The following is a 21232-nucleotide window of genomic DNA, read 5'->3' as shown; positions in this document are numbered from 1 at the left end:
AGGATACGAACATTAAATTAACTAGATTTTATAACTATCCAGTTTTCAAACTAGAACTATCAAAGTAGACCTTCTTGGCATGAAACTATGTTGCTCGTCGCAGCCAGAGACGTGTACATCAGATATATAGGCCTACACGTCTCTGTCGCAGCTAAGCGTATTTATAAATTTTGAAAAATGAACGTCAACAAGTTTTTCGAAAACTCTAGATAAAATTGGAAGTAAAGACACTGGTCTGTAATTAGAAACTACATTTAATTTACATAATTAGCTCTTTCAAAAACATTCAAAGAACGGTTGAAAATATTGCACAGTGGAACACATAACTCATCAGCGCACTCTTTAAAAACTACACCAGAAATGGTGTGGTAACCACAAGCCTTTTTAACATCTGTTTGAACGCTTTTCAACATCAATGCATTTGAAAAAGTGTCGTTTAACCAGTAATTGTCAAGAACATGTTCAATTTTAAATTCTTTGACAATACCATGTTGCGACAAACTGTTCCAATGGTCCATTAATGAATCTTAATGAATGAAAAACTTCTTTTTCCTGATCTTTCCGATATGGCCACGGACTCTTATATGTTTAGGTCCACGGGACGGCCTCTTGTTGAGATCCAACTGAAACATATACTTTAGTACTAGAGCTGACACGGTTGCCATAGTCTATGTTATTTAGAATTTCTAAATACGTTGATAAAATCACCTCTAATCCAACAGTATACATGCATTTTAATGCTGGGAGGTTTAATCGTTGTAGCCTCTCGGGACTTAATATTGTGGCTATTCTTGCTTTTTGCTTTGACGTTACGAAAAAAGCGTCGTTTTTCACTAAACGGCACCGAGTTTGTATCAAAGCGCTATTTTTTTTTAAAGTGGGCTGCTAAATTTTTGGATTTTTTCTTACGACAGAGCACGGATATCAAGGAATTTGTGTAGTTTCTCAAAACTTTCAGTAAACCATACCGATATAGGAACACACAAATGACGTCAGGAGACTTTTTTCGTGTCTTGTCCTGGCCAGATCTTGAGCTCACGTACTGCTACATTTACTGCAATGGTTGTAATGTGTCATGCACATATTATAATGCGTTATCGATACCAATTAGTTGTTTGTATGAGAATAAAACGGATCTGAAATCCGAAGTGACTGCATGCTTGTCTGTAACCCTTTTCAGTCTATTATGGATGCTAGTGGAAATTACAGGGACTCGGTTTCTTTTTTATGAGTAATATGTAATTACCAATTAATGATGACACATCACAGCGTTTCTAAAATAATTAAACTCAAATGTATCTTTTATTATACAAATCGATCCACTCGATATAAACTTTGATAATGTGTATATGTAAATTTGATTAAAACTGATATTGTTTACTTTCATGTACATGTATTACTATAATCCCAAACGCAGGCATCTGTGGGGGAAACGGCGTTTGCTTGAATTCATGAATTTTGAAGAATGGACCAAAAGTATGAATGTTGCATGGGCTCATTGTTCTTCGATACAATGACTTTTGTCCTTCGATACAATGACTGCACACAATTATACCCTTAGGAGCGAGAGTGCAGCTAACAGTTAATAACTTGTGCCCAATCCCTTTGTTTTATGACAATAACATGTTCAAACAAAGTTATCCCCTTTTTTCATTATATTTCCCTCTAAGGCGTTATACTTCCCTATAGAACACGCGTGCCTTGGTACATCTGTTTCGTCAATTCTATTGGTGACGTAATTGCACGTGATAAGGAGCTAAAGGATTATCCACATTTCCGATTACCATAGCAACTGTTTGTACAGCATATTCCTCGCGAATTGATTTTGTTGATATTTGAGTGACCATCTGTGAGCTATTTAGATTGTTCTTGAAATGTTAACAAATCGCTGGTAATGTGTCGGTAAAGCCACAGGGACTTGGCACGAATTTGTATTAAAATACTATACTACAGTATACGAACTGTGGGTTCGGAATTCGTGCCAAACCCCTGTGGATAAAGCCATTCTTCCTGTTAGAAATATTTCAAACATTAACACCTGCTCGTAATATCAAAGCATAAACTAGCTCTTTGTCTTTAATAGATTATGTATTTGTATAAAACTCCTCATATTTAGTAAAGCTTTCTGAACTAAAATTTCCTCAATTTACCAAACGACACTCTTGTTTTTACATATTTAGTTGTACGCGTTTTCTTGTCATCTGTACCGGATTGTCACCCTATCTTTATAATCACTGTAATCACTGGTTGACATCAAATTAAGTCGTATTGACTTTTGTGATGTATCTTGGGTTTTGCAATGATTACGGCTTCCTATATAATGATACTTATTTCGACTGAACACATATTTAAATCTGTATGGAAATACGCAGTTCATGGTACGCCCCTCTTGTCCGCCTTTAAGATTATAGTAACAACTGGGACGTATTAAAGAGATAGAAGTTAAATCCATATCTCACTTTTGAAACTCTCCATTCCCTCATTACAAGGTAAAATAGCGTTATAATCTAATGCTATATAAGTTGATGTAAGAATCTAAATAGAAAGCATTAGATTTATGTAGTGTTTCCTGTGACTGTGGGATATCAGAACTAGGATCGTTTATGTCCGACATTTCATGTGGACACATACTTTTAGGTCAAATCACTATGAACTTGATCAGACAGCTACATTTTACCTCACACAAAATTATATTTATGATTTTAAATTTCATGGTCAAAATCATGACATTTTATCTGCTGAAGTCTGCCTGATGGTCAAATTACAGATGTCAACACCTATGATCAAAGTCACATTGCTGCAAGTCAAATGACCATAATGCTCAAACCACACCGCCACAGTATTGTTGTGGTGTGTCTTTGGGCAGGGCACTTAAACATAATTTCTATATACGGCATGTATAGGCTTTCAGTATGTTGTTTAGTAAGGTAGCCACCAGCTACTACATGGATACCATAAATGGGCATTGCCATTGATGGGTAGATAAACCCAACATGGAAACTTTGTCAACACCATGATGTATCTTTTTATGAATATTTATAAATATTTTCAGAGTGACTAATTATTGAATTGACTCAGAGGTCAAGGTCACATCACAAAGTTTAAAGTCAAATCAACATATCACAATCTTTGTAGTTCTTTGCCTGTAGGTCTCTGATGAAGTGCTCTAAAATTTGCTCCAACAAATAACCTTAATTGATTGTGAAGGTCATACCTTGTGGAGGTCAAATACCAAGTAGAGCAACTTCTAGTGGTCTGAAACTTTTAGTATGTAGTAAGATTTATAAATCTTCAGTACCTGTAAATAGAAAAGTACTGTTTCTCAAACAATATGTCAGCTTTGCAATTGAAAGAATAACAAGAACAAAAAATATCCAATACTCTTTTGTTTTATTTCAATGTTCACCAATGATATGATATGTATAGTCATTGTGGCAAATGTTCACACCAGTTACCACCCCATTAATGGAAACAATCACAGGGACTTGGCACAAGTTCCTTAGCGGTGATCTATATACATGTATAAGGACAGTGTGTTGAGAATTTGTGTCAAGTCCCTGTGGATACTGTCAAAATGAACAATCTTACCCTGTCTCCTCTGTCCCTATATAGATAGGTATCTCAGGAGAGCTATGTTGTAGCAGCTAGGATATTATGTCTCTTTATGTACTTACATCTGTTGAGTAATTACATATAACTACTTGGTAATTACATGTACTTAGTAACTATTTGGTAATTACATTAACCTAATAATAACATAGAAATTATAAATATCCAGTATTTACATGTAATTCAGCATACCCACAGATAAAGTTGGTATATGTACAAGGACAATTCAAGGACATTTTAAAACGTATAAAAATAGAAATTACATAAAGTCAATCATCCATGAGTCAGCAAAAATTAAATCAGGATGTAAGGAACTCAAAACACATCAAAACAAAGACTAGTCAATAATACTAATGTGTAAAACTTCAAACATCAATTACTTCAAAACAGGTTAACTCAAGTCACACTTCAGTAAGGTTTGTATGTCACATGTAGGTCACACATGAGTGACGTTTGTATGTCACATGTAGGTCACACATGAGTGACGTTTGTAGTCACATGTCGGTCACACATGAGTGACGTTTGTAGTCACATGTCGGTCACACATGAGTGACGTTTGTAGTCACATGTCGGTCACACATGAGTGACGTTTGTATGTCACATGTAGGTCACACATGAGTGACCTTTGTATGTCACATGTAGGTCACACATGAGCAATGTTTGTAGGTCACATGTAGGTCACACATGAGTGACATTTGTATGTCACATGTAGATCACACATGAGTGACGTTTGTAGTCACATGTCGGTCACACATGAGTGACGTTTGTAGTCACATGTCGGTCACACATGAGTGACGTTTGTATGTCACATGTAGGTCACACATGAGTGACCTTTGTATGTCACATGTAGGTCACACATGAGCAATGTTTGTAGGTCACATGTAGGTCACACATGAGTGACGTTTGTAGTCACATGTCGGTCACACATGAGTGATGTTTGTATGTCACATGTAGGTCACACATGAGCAATGTTTGTATGTCACATGTCGGTCACACATGAGCAATGTTTGTATGTCACATGTAGGTTTGTACAAGTCTGGATACATATATACAGGTAGCAGGCCTAAAATAAAATATAGCCCCTTTTGCAGATTTTTCTAACATATTGGAATGTGGTTTTGTTTGCATATTTTTTTTCAAAAAGCAGAATGTCTATAAAGCATAGAAAATAAATGTACAACGCTCTAACACAGTAAAAACCACTACACCGAGGAATGATGTAACATTCTATACCTACATACTTATATACTTTAATAAATAATATCTAAAAAATTCACAAATTAAAAAAAATCAGCAACTTTCATTGTAAACAGATATTGTACATGTCATACATACAAACAATATACATACAATCAAACCCCATCATCATCAAACCAGTTGACAATGTATCTTTACACCTATTTCATGTACACACAGGAAGGGGAAAGGGTGGCCAACTTCTATGAGCTCCTTGACTGTCAAGAAAAAAAGTCTGTTGTTTTTCCAAAATGCTGAAAATAAAGAGGAATATCTTCACAGTTAACACTAAATTACTTTTCTAAAGTCTTTTTTTTTGGTTAATTTGGTTAAGGGTATTTTTTAAGTTTACTAACATGAAAATACACAAAATTGACGGGCATAACAGTATACAAATGTACTTAGTTCAGGGACAATCACATGGGATTAGAAAATCGTTAATTTGTTCAAATCGGTGATACTGTAAATCACTTAGATTTCGCGAATACTTTATTTCACGAAACTATCTCTTCAGACATATTTGCAAATACAAATGTACATAATTCACAAACGCTGATCTAGAAATGACTTTAAAATTGCAAATGATGAGCTTTTAGAGCCATGGACTCCACAAAACTCGTATTCTTTACCAATAGCTTTGCTGTCATCCAAAGGTGTTATTTTCGTACAAATAATTGGGGAGGATTTGAATTTGCGATTGATTCTACTCGCAGATTAATGCAGAAATAAATCGCACACAAGATATAACTGATTTACAGTTAGGAGGTACAACTGTATCTATAATGATATGTTTAATGAAACATTCCATCGCAATTTTGGATTTTAATGACTATACCTTGTAAAAATATCTATAGAGATAAAATCACTTTAGTATGAACTGTTAAACTTAGATCACAGTCTTATCAGCTTTACACAACAATGAGTATCAATTTCTGTCTGAGTATCGTTACCTAGTCTGCGTAATACAGACGTCTTTGGTACATTTAACACCATGTGTATAAATATACACTGCTCTCCATAAGTCATGGAACTTCTTTTTAAAACAGTATAATGCAAAATCCAGTATAATTATTCAGATTTAAATATTGCAGTTTTTTGGGTTTTTTTACTTAATAGCTTTATATCATAATACGTTTTACAGTGTAACAATCGTGTAATTGTTGAAAAATAAATTTCCTCAAAAAATTTCTTTTTCTAAAAATTCTATAAAGTGACAGAAAGTCCGGACAATATGTCATGGTTATTTGGAAGGCAGTGTACATTCATAATCACCCGGAACTCCATAAATATTGTGCCACAAAACTTTGGATGTGAGATTCAGCATCCATTTTGTAACTAGGGAACTATATTTTTCAAAACAATATTACCTTTTTGTGGAAGGTGTTTATACTGACAGGGTATTTATGTCATGCATTATACTGACAGGGTATTTATGTCATGCATTGATCTTAATCATTGTTCAAAAAAATTTTCTTACAGATATAAGATTAAATTTGTAACATATAATAAGTGTGTTTTTCCCCCTGATTTTTCGCTGTTTGGGAGAAAACAGTTTTCCATTGAATGAAATATTTAAATTCTTTGTGCATGTATATTTATACACATATCAAATCCAAGGTGTTGTATGAAGTTCCAAGTGTTCATGGATCTAAATTAGTATCACAAGGTCACATTATCAACAGTACAGGTATCAGCTAGCCTCGTTGATTCGCTCCATGGACAGAAATAAGGGGAAATGAATGTTGGCATCATAGTGCTCCAGGCCTTTTGCATCCATCTGAAAATAACACAGGTTAAAATCATCAGTACACGACCAACAAGTACACTGGGTATTGCTTAAGCACCAGCCCCTGCTCTAAAAATAGTAACAGTGACCTTGACCCAAAAAAGGCGTGAGGGTTAAACTTAACATGGATATTGTGGTCCTGTATCACTGTGTGAAGGTTGAGCAAAATCCCTTGAGGAACGAAGCCGCTAGAGGGCTGACAAACTTTGATATTATGTATGCACATATACTGTAAAAACTCTTGTAATTTGTGAATTTTTTTTGTACTGAAATAAAGTTTTAAGCTGTTTGTGGAGTCTGTAGACTATATATTGTACCTGTTTGTGTAGACTCCAGACTGTAGACTATATATTGTACCCGTTTGTGTAGACTGTAGGCTATATATTGTACCCGTTTGTGTAGACTGTAGACTATATATTGTACCTGTTTGTGTAGACTGTAGACTACATATTGTACCTGTTTGTGTAGACTATATATTGTACATGTTTGTGGAGTCTGTATACTATATATTGTAACTGTTTGTGTAGACTGTAGACTATATATTGTACCCGTTTGTGTAGACTGTAGACTATATATTGTATGTCTGTGTAGATTGTAGACTATATATTGTACCTGTTTGTGTAGACTGTAGACTATATATTGTACCTGTTTGTGTAGACTCCAAACTGTAGACTATACATTGTACCTGTTTGTGTAGACTGTAGACTATATATTGTACCTGTTTGCGTAGACTATATATTGTACCTGTTTGTGTAGACTGTAGACTATATATTGTGTCTGTGTAGATTGTAGACTATATATTGTACCTGTTTGTGTAGACTGTAGACTACATATTGTACCTGTTTGTGTAGGCTGTAGACTATATATTGTACCTGTTTGTGTAGACTGTAGACTATATATTGTACCTGTTTGTGTAGGCTGTAGACTATATATTGTACCTGTTTGTGTAGGCTGTAGACTATATATTGTACCTGTTTGTGTAGGCTGTAGACTATATATTGTACCTGTTTGTGTAGGCTGTAGACTATATATTGTACCTGTTTGTGTAGGCTGTAGACTATATATTGTACCTGTTTGTGTAGACTTCCCACTGTAGACTATATATTGTACCTGTTTGTGTAGACTATATATTGTACCTGTTTGTGTAGACTATATATTGTACATGTTTGTGTAGACAGTAGACTATATATTGTACCTGTTTGTGTAGACTGTAGACTATATATATTGTACCTGTTTGTGTAGACAGTAGACTATATATTGTACCTGTTTGTGTAGACTGTAGACTATATATATTGTACCTGTTTGTGTAGACTGTAGACTAGATATTGTACCTGTTTGTGTAGACTGTAGACTATACATTGAACCTGTTGGAATAGACTGTAGACTATATATTGTACCTGTTTGTGTAGACTGTACACTATATATTGTACCTGTTTGTGTAGATTGTAGACTATATATTGTACCTGTTTGTGAAGACTTCAGACTATATATTGTATCTGTTTGTGTAGACTTCCCACTGTAGACTATATATTGTACCTGTTTGTGTAGACTACATATTGTACCTGTTTGTGTAGACTGTACACTATATATTGTACCTGTTTGTGTAGACTGTAGACTATATATTGTACCTGTTTGTGTAGACTGTAGACTATATATTGTACCTGTTTGTGTAGACTGTAGACTATATATTGTACCTGTTTGTGTAGACTGTAGACTAATATTGTACATGTTTGTGTAGACTGTAGACTACATATTGTACCTGTTTGTGTAGACTGTAGACTATATATTGTACCTGTTTGTGTAGACTGTAGACTATATATTGTATCTGTTTGTGTAGACTGTAGACTATATATTGTACCTGTTCGTGTAGACTGTAGACTATATATTGTACCTGTTTGTGTAGACTGTAGACTATATATTGTACCTGTTTGTGTAGAATGTAGACTACATATTATATCTGTTTGTGTAGACTGTAGACTATATATTGTACCTGTTTGTGAAGACTTCAGACTGTAGACTATATATTGTACCTGTTTGTGTAGACTGTAGACTATATATTGTACCTGTTTGTGTAGACTGTAGACTATATATTGTACCTGTTTGTGTAGACTGTAGACTACATATTGTACCTGTTTGTGTAGACTGTAGACTACATATTGTACCTGTTTGTGTAGACTGTAGACTATACATTGTACCTGTTGGTGTAGACTGTAGACTACATATTGTACCTGTTTGTGAAGACTTCAGACTGTAGACTATATATTGTACCTGTTTGTGTAGACTGTAGACTATATATTGTACCTATTTGTGTAGACTGTAGACTACATATTGTACCTGTTTGTGTAGACTGTAGACTATACATTGTACCTGTTGGTGTAGACTGTAGACTACATATTGTACCTGTTTGTGTAGACTCCAGACTGTAGACTATATATTGTACCTGTTTGTGTAGACTGTAGACTATATATTGTATCTGTTTGTGTAGACTGTAGACTATATATTGTACCTGTTTGTGAAGACTTCAGACTGTAGACTATATATTGTACCTGTTTGTGTAGACTGTAGACTATATATTGTACCTATTTGTGTAGACTGTAGACTACATATTGTACCTGTTTGTGTAGACTGTAGACTATACATTGTATCTGTTTGTGTAGACCCTTGACTGTAGACTATATATTGTACATGTTTGTGTAGACTGTAGACTTTATATTGTATCTGTTTGTGTAGACTGTAGACTATATATTGTACCTGTTTGTGTAGACTAGACTATATATTGTACCTGTTTGTGTAGACTGTAGACTAATATTGTACATGTTTGTGTAGACTGTAGACTACATATTGTACCTGTTTGTGTAGGCTGTAGACTATATATTGTACCTGTTTGTGTAGGCTGTAGACTAATATTGTACATGTTTGTGTAGACTGTAGACTACATATTGTACCTATTTGTGTAGACTGTAGACTACATATTGTACCTGTTTGTGTAGACTGTAGACTACATATTGTACATGTTTGTGTAGACTGTAGACTATATATTGTACCTATTTGTGTAGACTGTAGACTACATATTGTACCTGTTTGTGTAGACTGTAGACTATATATTGAACCTGTTTGTGTAGACTGTAGATACATATTGTACCTGTTTGTGTAGACTGTAGACTACATATTGTACCTGTTTGTGTAGACTGTAGACTATATATTGTACCTGTTTGTGTAGACAGTAGACTATATATTGTACCTGTTTGTGTAGACTGTAGACTACATATTGTACCTGTTTGTGTAGACAGTAGACTATATATTGTACCTGTTTGTGTAGACAGTAGACTATATATTGTACATGTTTGTGTAGACTGTAGACTACATATTGTACCTGTTTGTGTAGACTGTAGACTATATATTGTACCTGTTTGTGTAGGCTGTAGACTATATATTGTACCTGTTTGTGTAGACTGTAGACTACATATTGTACCTGTTTGTGTAGACTGTAGACTATATATTGAACCTGTTTGTGTAGACTGTAGATACATATTGTACCTGTTTGTGTAGACTGTAGACTACATATTGTACCTGTTTGTGTAGACTGTAGACTATATATTGTACCTGTTTGTGTAGACTGTAGACTATATATTGTACCTGTTTGTGTAGACTGTAGACTAGATATTGTACCTGTTTGTGTAGACTGTACACTATATATTGTACCTGTTTGTGTAGACTGTAGACTGTAGACTATATATTGTACCTGTTTGTGTAGGCTATAGACTATATATTGTACCTGTTTGTGTAGGCTGTAGACTATATATTGTACCTGTTTGTGTAGACTGTAGACTATACGTTGTACCTGTTTGTGTACAATATATATTGTAACTGTTTGTGTAGACTGTAGACTATATATTGTACCTGTTTGTGTAGACTGTAGACTATATATTGTACCTGTTTGTGTAGACTGTAGACTATATATTGTACCCGTTTGTGTAGACTGTAGACTATATATTGTACCTGTTTGTGTAGACTGTAGACTACATATTGTACCTGTTTGTGTAGACTGTAGACTAGATATTGAACCTGTTTGTGTAGACTGTAGACTATATATTGTACCTGTTTGTGTAGACTGTAGACTATATATTGTACCTGTTTGTGTACATTGTATTCTATATATTGTACCTGTTTGTGTAGACTTCCCACTGTAGACTATATATTGTACCTGTCTGTGTAGACTGTAGACTATATATTGTACCTGTCTGTGTAGACTGTAGACTATATATTGTACATGTTTGTGTAGACTGTAGACTATATATTGTACCTGTTTGTGTAGACTTCCCACTGTAGACTATATATTGTACCTGTCTGTGTAGACTGTAGACTATATATTGTACCTGTCTGTGTAGACTGTAGACTATATATTGTACATGTTTGTGTAGACTGTACACTATATATTGTACCTGTTTGTGTAGACTGTAGACTATATATTGTACCTGTTTGTGTAGACTATATATTGTACATGTTTGTGTAGACTATATATTGTACCTGTTTGTGTAGACTTCCCACTGTAGACTATATATTGTACCTGTTTGTGTAGACTGTAGACTAGATATTGAACCTGTTTGTGCAGACTTTAGACTATATATTGTACCTGTTTGTGTAGACTGTAGACTATACATTGTACCTGTTTGTGTAGACTGTAGACTATATATTGTACATGTTTGTGTAGACTGTAGACTAGATATTGTACCTGTTTGTGAAGACTTCAGACTATAGACTATATATTGTACCTTTTTATGAAGACTCCATACTGTAGGATCATACTCCTCCTTTACAGTGGTGTGAAACTTCTCTCCGGCTAACGTGACAAACTGGTCAAATGTCTTGCCTCGCCGTGGTGCATACATTAACACCTTACCCTAACAAATTAAGGTTCCTAGTATTAGCAGGTTTAAAAACACTAAGTGTCTGAAGAGTTATTGCCCTTAACTAGAAATCTCTAATATATAGCATTCACTTTAACATTATATAATAGTTAACGAGATTTGGACAGGATTTTACTCATGATTTAACCTAAAAAATTACAATATAATTTGATAACAATCTAAATTCAATAAGCTGACCAACATATTGTACTTTAATCAAAGAACTATATGATATACAATGTATACGCTGATGTTTCACTTGGTAAGTAAATATGTTGATACAGAAAGTAACATGGAACATTTAACAGACTTACTTTTGGTTTGAGCATGGTATAAACTAGGTCCACAAGATCTTTCCTGCCTTCATCAAAAAACAAACTGAAATGACGAAAAATTAATAAATTACACCACAATCGGTAGATCTATATATCATTAAAAGATCATTACTAATATTATTTCCTTCGTACAGTATGTACATGTGTAAATATGTTTATTTCTTGACTACTGTGAGTAAAAACTGTGACTCATTTGTAACATGTGAGGTGGTACTGACATGCAGTTTAAAAACATGCTGTTTTACTGTAAATAACATGTAAATATCCATGTGTAAATGTATTATCATACCTGAACCACAATATCATCAACATCAACAAGGCATTTTAATTTGTTTGAAACATAGGTAGCCTGAATGACAATTGTTAATGACATCATTGATGTCAGTCATAAAAACGATGCCATGGTGGCCATGAATATTCAATGTAATTCTGTGTCAATTAGAAAGTTATCAGTGTCACAAATCTCAATAAGAGTCGATAATTTAGTTCAACAAGAAATTGTTCCTGTCTTTGATCATTACAACTATTAAAATACACCTACCAGTCAGCGCAGAGGATGATATCAAACTTCTCGACCAGGGATTCCTCTACCGGGCCACTCCCCCACCGCAACATTCTGAAATAACCAGCTCAATGCTTTAGTATGAAATCCAGTTTCAGAAAACAAGATTTCATGATGGAAAAAGATCAAATAAAATCACAGAGATCTATTACTGTGTAATCCTTATTTTATCTGTGATAAGTTATATTTATATTATAAAAACAGAATTTTTTTTTTACAAGTGATATTTTGACATTGTAATTTAGCAGGTATCATTAGCCTATAGCTATTGCCTGGGATAAGTCCATCCCTTCTTTTCCACATTTCCATTGCATAGGCCCATATTCAGATATATAACTGACCCCATCGAGTACTTTTAGATGTCTAAAATTGAAACAATGATAATTTCTATTTGAATAACAATACAAACCTGCTTGTAACCTTTGTCTTTCCAAAGGCTGAACTGTTGTTTTCGATTATCTTGTTTAGATCTGTAAACAATAGGAATATGTTTAACTTGATGACATCATTGACTGAAATCTATTTGGTAAAACCTCATCATTCTACCTCAAGAAGCCAAAAAGGAAAGAGAGGCCTGCAGTAAATATTGTTTTCCCCCTCGATATCTATCCTTCAAAAGGACTTTAGGTATTTATATATGTAAATATAAAAGGATAAACAAGGCGAATACAGTTGATTATCTCTAACGTTTTCAAGTCGTGTATATATACATATATATCAAAAATAAAAGAAAATCAACACAACATTATTGCTAGTGCTTTCAGGCCTCTAGGCCATCTTTAGGTGATTGTTTTATTGCTTAGGAACAGGATGACGTCATAATGTTTATAAACGTCACATAATTTATTGACTATGATGCAAAGCAATACTAGTTATGGCCTAAACAGTAGATAAACAAATTGTATTACAAATGTACATGCATTTAGATACCTGTAAATATGCACATTATTTCAAAAAAAATATTTAGACAAATCGTTCCACTTTCTATCTATCTAATATATATGTATCAATTTAATGATTTTGTTATTAAGCCTAGAAGTACATAGGAACAAGGCCAAACAACAACAAAAAAGTTTCTTCTTTTGTTATTAAAAAAAATATCAGAAAATGTTAAAAGTAGGTTTTATCAAGTTAATATTATTTTTCACATCCAGAAGGCCATTGTTAAATAAAGTACCAGGTAGACTGTGAAAAAAGATACAGAACAATAGTTTTGACCTTATTTGGTCATTTAGAAAATGAGGTCCAGTATATGTTAATATCAATAATCTGCTATGGTAATAATTTAAAGCTGATCAAAGACAGTAGATAGTTTTGACCACCATAAACACTTACTATCCACAGATTCTTCATTGCCATCTGTCAGTAGCATGCTTTCAGCATCAGACAATATGGATAGCTGGAAAAAAAAAGAACAAGAGATCCCAGAGGGATCTTGGCGCCCACCATTGAATGATCTTCATAGGTTCCATGTCAGATTGATCTTTTCTCTACTTTTCCCTTCATTTTACTAATCTGTACAAATTGAGACATCTCTCCAGTACTTTTCAAACAAGGGAATCCTAGCTATATAAGAAATTTGAGATTTAACGATAATGGCTGTTTGTTTGCCAGGTTGTTTTCAGGACAGACTGGTCCAAAAATGCAATACAAGGGACCAAGGGGAACCTACTTATGAAATTTGAGAAAGATCCATTCAGTACTTTGAGAAATAGAGATAACAAACTTCAATTGTCAAAATCCAAGATGGCGGTCTGTCGGCCATATTGTTTTCAAATTGATCTCAAAATGCAATTAGCATAACGAGGCACCAAGGGGAACCTCCATATGAAATTTGAGAAAGATCCATTCAGTACTTTCTCAGAAATAGCGATAACAAACTTCAATTGTCAAAATCCAAGATGGCTGCCTGTCGGCCATGTTGTTTTCTGATTGGTCCCAAAACGCAATATGCATAACTAGGCACCAAGGGAAACCTACATATGAAATTTCAGAAAGATCCATTCAGTACTTTCTCAGAAATAGTGATAACAAACTTCAATTGTCAAAATCCAAGATGGCTGCCTGTCGGCCATTTTGTTTTCTGATTGGTCTCAAAACGCAATATACATAACTAAGCACCAAGGGAAACCTACATATGAAATTTCAGAAAGATCCATTCAGTACTTTCTCAGAAATAGTGATAACAAACTTCAATTGTCAAAATCCAAGATGGCTGCCTGTCGGCCATGTTGTTTACCGATTGGTCTCAAATCGCAATATGCATAACAACGCACCAAGGGGAACCTACATATGAAATTTGAGAAAGATCCCTTCAGTACTTTCTCAGAAATAGCGATAACAAACTTCAATTGTCAAAATCCAAGATGGCTGCCTGTCGGCCATGTTGTTATCCGATTGGTCTCAAAACGCAATATGCATAACTAGGCACCAAGGGGAACCTTCATATGAAATTTCAGAAAGATCCCTTCAGTACTTTCTCAGAAATAGCGATAACAAACTTCAATTGTCAAAATCCAAGATGGCTGCCTGTCGGCCATGTTGTTATCCGATTGGTCTCAAAATGCAATATGCGTAACTAGGCACCAAGGGAAACCTACATATGAAATTTCAGAAAGATCCCTTCAGTACTTTCTCAGAAATAGCGATAACAAACTTCAATTGTCAAAATCCAAGATGGCTGCCTGTCGGCCATTTTGTTTTCCGATTGGTCTCAAAACGCAATATGCATAACTAGGCACCAAGGGGAACCTACATATGAAATTTGAGAAAGATCCCTTCAGTACTTTCTGAGAAATAGTGATAAAAAAAATTGTTTACGGACGGAGGGACGGACGGAGGGACGGACGGACGGACGGAGGGACGGACGGACGACGGACCACGGACGCAGGGCGATTTGAACAGCCCACCATCTGATGATGGTGGGCTAAAAAAATCAGGTAACAGCAATTCAGAAATGCTCAATTTTTTTAAAACTTTTCACTGCTTTGAAGCAGATGGAAATTTTTTCTTTTTCAGACTCACACAGTAGAAATTGCAAAGCATTTATAATTTATATTCTACCATGTTTGCTATGTAACGCCAGTTTTGATTGGTTAAAAACCATGTATTATTTTCCAATAACCCACGCTCGTGCCAATAATACACGCTCGTGAGTCACGGCTGTTACAATTTTAAATATCTAATATTCACCTGCTTCATAAAAGGTTACTATAGCCGATTGGGCTAATGGGTTAGTCTTTCAATATATTTTTATCACGACGCGAGTTCGAATCCTACGGAGGCCCCCACTTTTTTTCTTTTTTTTTTATCCTTTTTTTTTTAATTTTCAAAATCAATGCAATATGATAGATGCTCTTGATCATAGTACTGTATTGCCTGTATTTTTCATCAACAAATAATGCAATACTCAAGAAATAAATTACAAGGTTTTCCCGGGGTTTCTTTGCTGTTTTTCTATTAGAAAGAGGTCGATCTCAGAACTAAACAGTACATGGTAGAATAGAAATAATCAACTTTGACTCGTGTATTGTTGCAGGATATACAACTCGGACTCGGATATTTTGCAATTTTAATTAATAACTCAGGCCTGCGGCCTTCGTTATTAATTTAATTGCAAAATATCCTCGTCCTCATTGTATATCCTGCAATAATACACGAATCATCGTTAATTATTTCTTAGATAATGTACTGGAACCAACTTTTGAGAACTGCTTTATATGTCCCAAACACACTGGTATCAATGTCAAATAGCCAGCATTTATTTTAATGACCAAGAGCCTTACTGAGGACAGTCAAACCTGCCTTAGCGACCACCTGAATTAAATGACTCCCTCTAATATCTGACCATATTTCCCCCACCCCCCTCCCCCTCCCAATGTTATTTACTATACTAGTTACCTGAACCTGGATTAAGAGACCACCTGTCATGTGTGACTTTTTTGTTGCCTCCCTTGGAGGGTTGTATATGACAGGTTTGACTGAAGACTTTCTCTATCTCGGATGAGACTTACCATGACTCCAGCTAGACAGGTCATTCCACCTCCCAACTCACAGACTGCTGCTCCACTGTCAAAAAAAACACACCTCTGTTTTAGTAAGTCAATCAAAATCCTTGGAAATGATTTCCTTTGTAATTCATTTCATAAAACTACTACACAAATGAAATGCTTATTTGTTGGTCTCAACAACGCCTTACATTGCACACCATTATCATCAAAAATAACATTTTCATGCAAAGAGAAATATCTTTGATATTTTAAAACTATATGTTTGTGACACATTAAAGAGTGTTATTGCTCCTGGTTTGGCAGAAATAGTTTTGAAAATTAGGAAAAAAAGGAATATACAAATATGTATATGAAAAAAATTCAACTGAATTACATTACAATGTATTTGCATATCCAAACATAACATCCATGTCGGAAGTCAGTATCCCAGCTCAGCCTTTTGAAAAATTTGAGTTAAAACTTCAGAAGGACAGACAGTTGGGAGAATGCATGCTAAGCTGTATTTCCTTGATTCATAACATTGTTTATATGCAGTGTACAGTAGTGTGTAGATATAGTTCTACATTGGTGTCAGATTTGCAGATATATAATTTCTAATAAGTTGTTGTGTGTAAAATAAATATGTTTGTTAGATTTCACACAAACTTGTTTACAAAGTGAGTGAGTATATGTAGCTCCTCAGGTGATATATACCGGTACCTGAAGTCGTTAAGGTACGTCTGAGTATGGTAGGCCATCACTTCTTCTGAGGGCCAAACACCTGAAACAGAAACAACATCCAGCATATTAGGAATGTGGTGTAAATATGTTTATCTTCCAAATCAATTTATTATGTACACATTTAAAATATGAATTTCTTGTTCCAGACCAAAAACTCTCACAGGTTACCAAGTTTTACATGAATTTCTTGTTCCAAACAGAAAAATCTCACAGGCTACTAAGTGCTAGATTTTTCTATCTCATCTGAATCAAGTCAGATCCATTTATATTTCTGCATGACGTTTAAATCACAAGGGAGGTAATCTAGTTGAATTGAAAAATTTGGAATTATTGATAGTTCATTTATTTTATGCAATTTTGATGTATGAGAAAAAAGAATTTATTATTTCTGTATATGTTCAGGACTGATTAATCTGGGTTTGGTTATCATGAAACATATCCTTTAGGCTGGTAAGAATGTACGTGTATGTGAAAATAGGCTTTAATATAATTCATTTACAATTTTGATTGAAATATTAAAGTCTCCTTTTACAGATTCATCTTCCATTATATGTTACCTTACCTATTCAGTACAACTGGTACGATCCAAATAAAGGAACACACAGTAAGTTTACAGAGATATTTATTTTGGAGACGACCAGATCTTGATGAGTTGCCGGAAGAGGTTCTGAGCTTACTACGCATATGCCATATAGATTTGTACGATCAGAATGGGTATGGGATGCAGGGATGCAGGCTGCAAGTAGGACCAGGGCTGGGGTATAAAAGGGGCTGCACAGTGATACTCGGGGACTTGCATGGTCAGATACCCAGCCAACGCACCCGGAGAGGATAACCTCTCGGCCAACTAGGCTCCGATAACGTTGCCACCAGGTACTGACTAACAGTACTGCACGAGCTGACAGCAGCACACCTATGTTAGGATACGATAGGGTGTAGGTTACGTTAGTGTTGGCTGGGGGATCACGGTATGGAGAGTTGGCTGTGTTAATTAGTGCTCTAGATAGGTGCATTTGTTACCATGTTATTGGGGCATGGATTACTGACAATTATTTATTTGTCTATACTTCATATGTGTATACTTAGTTTATATAATTGATTCTGTTTACTTTAATAAACTCGAGTTAACTTTATGCAAAGTGTTGATTGGTTTGTGACTTGTATACCCTTCTACAGTTAATATACCAGTAAAATAGTTTAAATTTATCGCCACTATGGCAGCTGTACATAATCAGTGTAATCAACCAAAGAAAATCTACTTACAAACATTCCCTGTATTGTTAAAACCAAACACAGTCTCAGGTTTTATCGTCCCCGCTAAGTGTCTGAAATAAAAATACCAGAAATGAAAGACTCGATCTGGACCCATTAAATTCAGTTAAAAATTATAATTAACACTTGGAGAAGATAAGATATTCTGATATTATACTTATATAGTTAAAGCACTGAAGTACCTACCTGATGGTCATGGAAAAGTTCTGAACTTCAGGACAAGTGTAGCGGTGCCATGTTGATCCGCAATTTTTCACATCTTCGGGTGTAGAGAGTTCCTGAGTCTGTAGTAGGCTATAGCTGCCGAACCTTCGGACGGACACAGTACTCTGACATGTCTCATCAGATCTTTCTCCTTTTAATGCCTGGAAACATGCCAAAAATAAATGTGGTGAAAAGGGTTCTTTACATCGTCTATCAAATGCCTTAATAGGGGTCTTTCCCTTGGCACAAGAGGTTAGTCTATCAACTGGTGCCCAGGATGACACCACGAAAAGAAATTTACAGATAATCATGAGAAAAGGTAGCCCGAGTTTCCTCTGGCCCTGACACCAGACATGGTGTAAACTTACTGTAAAGACCAGAGAAATATTGGCTATAGAGAAGATGGTACATGTACAACATGGAAGTCCAATAATTAATTGGTAACCTGCAGAGTTTTCCTGACTATTTTTGGATGGTTCCACCTGGCACAGAACTTTTTATTTTTGCAACCAAACTGAAACCATGAAATTAGGAGGAAATTGTGAACATAGATTTCTGAATTTCACATCTTCACATGAAAATATCAGTTTTTAGAAATGATGATTTCATTAAAGAGAACTTAACACTCCAGGGCCTAAATTCGGATCCCAATACAAATTGGCAGAAAAAAATGCAGTAATTCAAAGACAATCTATGGCTACAGTGTAATACTCTACAAAGACAAGCTATGGCTACAGTGTAATACTCTACAAAGACAAGCTATGGCTACAGTGTAATACTCTACAAAGACAAGCTATGGCTACAGTGTTATACTCTACAAAGACAAACTATGGCTACAGTGTAATACTCTACAAAGACAAGCTATGGCTACAGTGTTATACTCTACAAAGACAAACTATGGCTACAGTGTAATACTCTACAAAGATAAGCTATGGCTACAGTGTAATACTCTACAAAGACAAGCTATGGCTACAGTGTTATACTCTACAAAGACAAACTATGGCTACAGTGTAATACTCTACAAAGACAAGCTATGGCTACAGTGTTATACTCTACAAAGACAAACTATGGCTACAGTGTAATACTCTACAAAGACAAGCTATGGCTACAGTCTAATACTCTACAAAGACAAGCTATGGCTACAGTGTTATACTCTACAACACTAGGTACAAAGACAAGCTATGGCTACAGTGTTATACTCTACAAAGACAAGCTATGGCTACAGTGTAATACTCTACAAAGACAAGCTATGGCTACAGTGTAATACTCTACAAAGACAAGCTATGGCTACAGTGTAATACTCTACAAAGACAAGCTATGGCTACAGTGTAATACTCTACAAAGACAAGCTATGGCTACAGTGTAATACTCTACAAAGACAAGCTATGGCTACAGTGTAATACTCTACAAAGACAAGGTCACAAGCTATGACTACAGCGTTATACTCTACAAAGACAAGGTCACAAGCTATGACTACAGCGTTATACTCTACAAAGACAAGGTCACAAGCTATGACTACAGCGTTTACTCTACAAGACAAGGTCACAAGCTATGACTACAGCGTTACTCTGCAAGTACACCTGGCTCGATGACTGTAGACATTAGTTTATAATTGCCTGGAGATGCATGCACTAGATTAAAATGCAGCTGCATTTTTTCGAATGAGACACATAAAAAGTCATCTACAATAATGTACTATTTAATGGACATCAGTCAAGCTAGGTCCAAATACACAATTGTAAAATAACAGTGTGAAAGAACAGAGAAAAACACAGCCCAACCCAATGTCCCAACAAGAATCAAATTGCGAACCATCGTCACCTGAGTGATAACCCATGCCCATGGTACGTTTTACCAGAGATCTATATAATAACTATAGTTATATAAATCTCTACATGGTTCTACAGTACCCCTGAGCCAAAGAATCATACTCTGTTAGCTGAGTGACAATGAGACCATATTTAACACCATGTACAAGCCATGCTGACCTATTTCTTTACACTACTCTCTCTATTTTTCTTTTGATTTACCTAAATCTTAAGACTCTCAATACCATATCACTGGGATTTCAGTTGGCACCAAATTGCAATGTGAAAGATAAAAACACAGGAATCAAACCCAGGTCCCCGGCATGGTAACCAACGGCTCAAGTCTACCCCCTTAATAAAATAAGAATACTCCTTTAGCTGAGTGACAGACACAGATAAACTGAAATCTCAAGCGTATACAGAGCCGTATGATTGATAGTGACGCCCCCCCCCCCCCCCCCCGTGGCACATGCAGTGTGTGATGCGACAAGCACAAATCGGGCACCTGTAGAGCTGAATTATGTTTACAGAAAATCACTGAAATTATTACCTTTGCTAAAAGTTTCCATCGTTCCCGTGCCTTCTCTGAACGATTCAACTGTGTACTCATGATTAAAACCGTATCTATAAATAACTCATTATAAATTGGGAAAATTAGGTCCACAACCAAGGACGCCAAAATTTTCCATACATGGGAGCAGTCATTATTGTTAACGTCACACGTCACAACTTTAACGAAAAAAAAATAATTTGAAAAATGTGATAGATATTTAATTACACGTG

General features: G+C 35.3%; 1 protein-coding gene across 1 annotated transcript; it reads right to left on the bottom strand.

The window, feature by feature from the left end:
* Positions 1 to 3371: 3371 nt before the first annotated feature.
* Positions 3372 to 21141, bottom strand: LOC117323367 (calmodulin-lysine N-methyltransferase-like). The gene is made up of 11 exons (XM_033878544.1): positions 21000 to 21141; positions 18624 to 18802; positions 18429 to 18490; positions 17145 to 17205; positions 16449 to 16503; positions 13771 to 13834; positions 12845 to 12905; positions 12415 to 12489; positions 11853 to 11916; positions 11404 to 11532; positions 3372 to 6622 (listed from the first exon to the last, which is right to left on the bottom strand). Exons 1-11 carry the CDS (start codon positions 21057 to 21059, stop codon positions 6536 to 6538), a joined length of 897 nt encoding a protein of 298 aa, XP_033734435.1. The 5' UTR covers positions 21060 to 21141; the 3' UTR covers positions 3372 to 6535.
* Between the last annotated feature and the right edge of the window lie 91 nt (positions 21142 to 21232).

The sequence above is a fragment of the Pecten maximus genome, chromosome 3 (assembly GCF_902652985.1).
Source record: "Pecten maximus chromosome 3, xPecMax1.1, whole genome shotgun sequence".
Lineage (NCBI taxonomy): Eukaryota > Metazoa > Mollusca > Bivalvia > Pectinida > Pectinidae > Pecten > Pecten maximus.
This window is presented reverse-complemented; position numbering and strand designations above follow the sequence as displayed.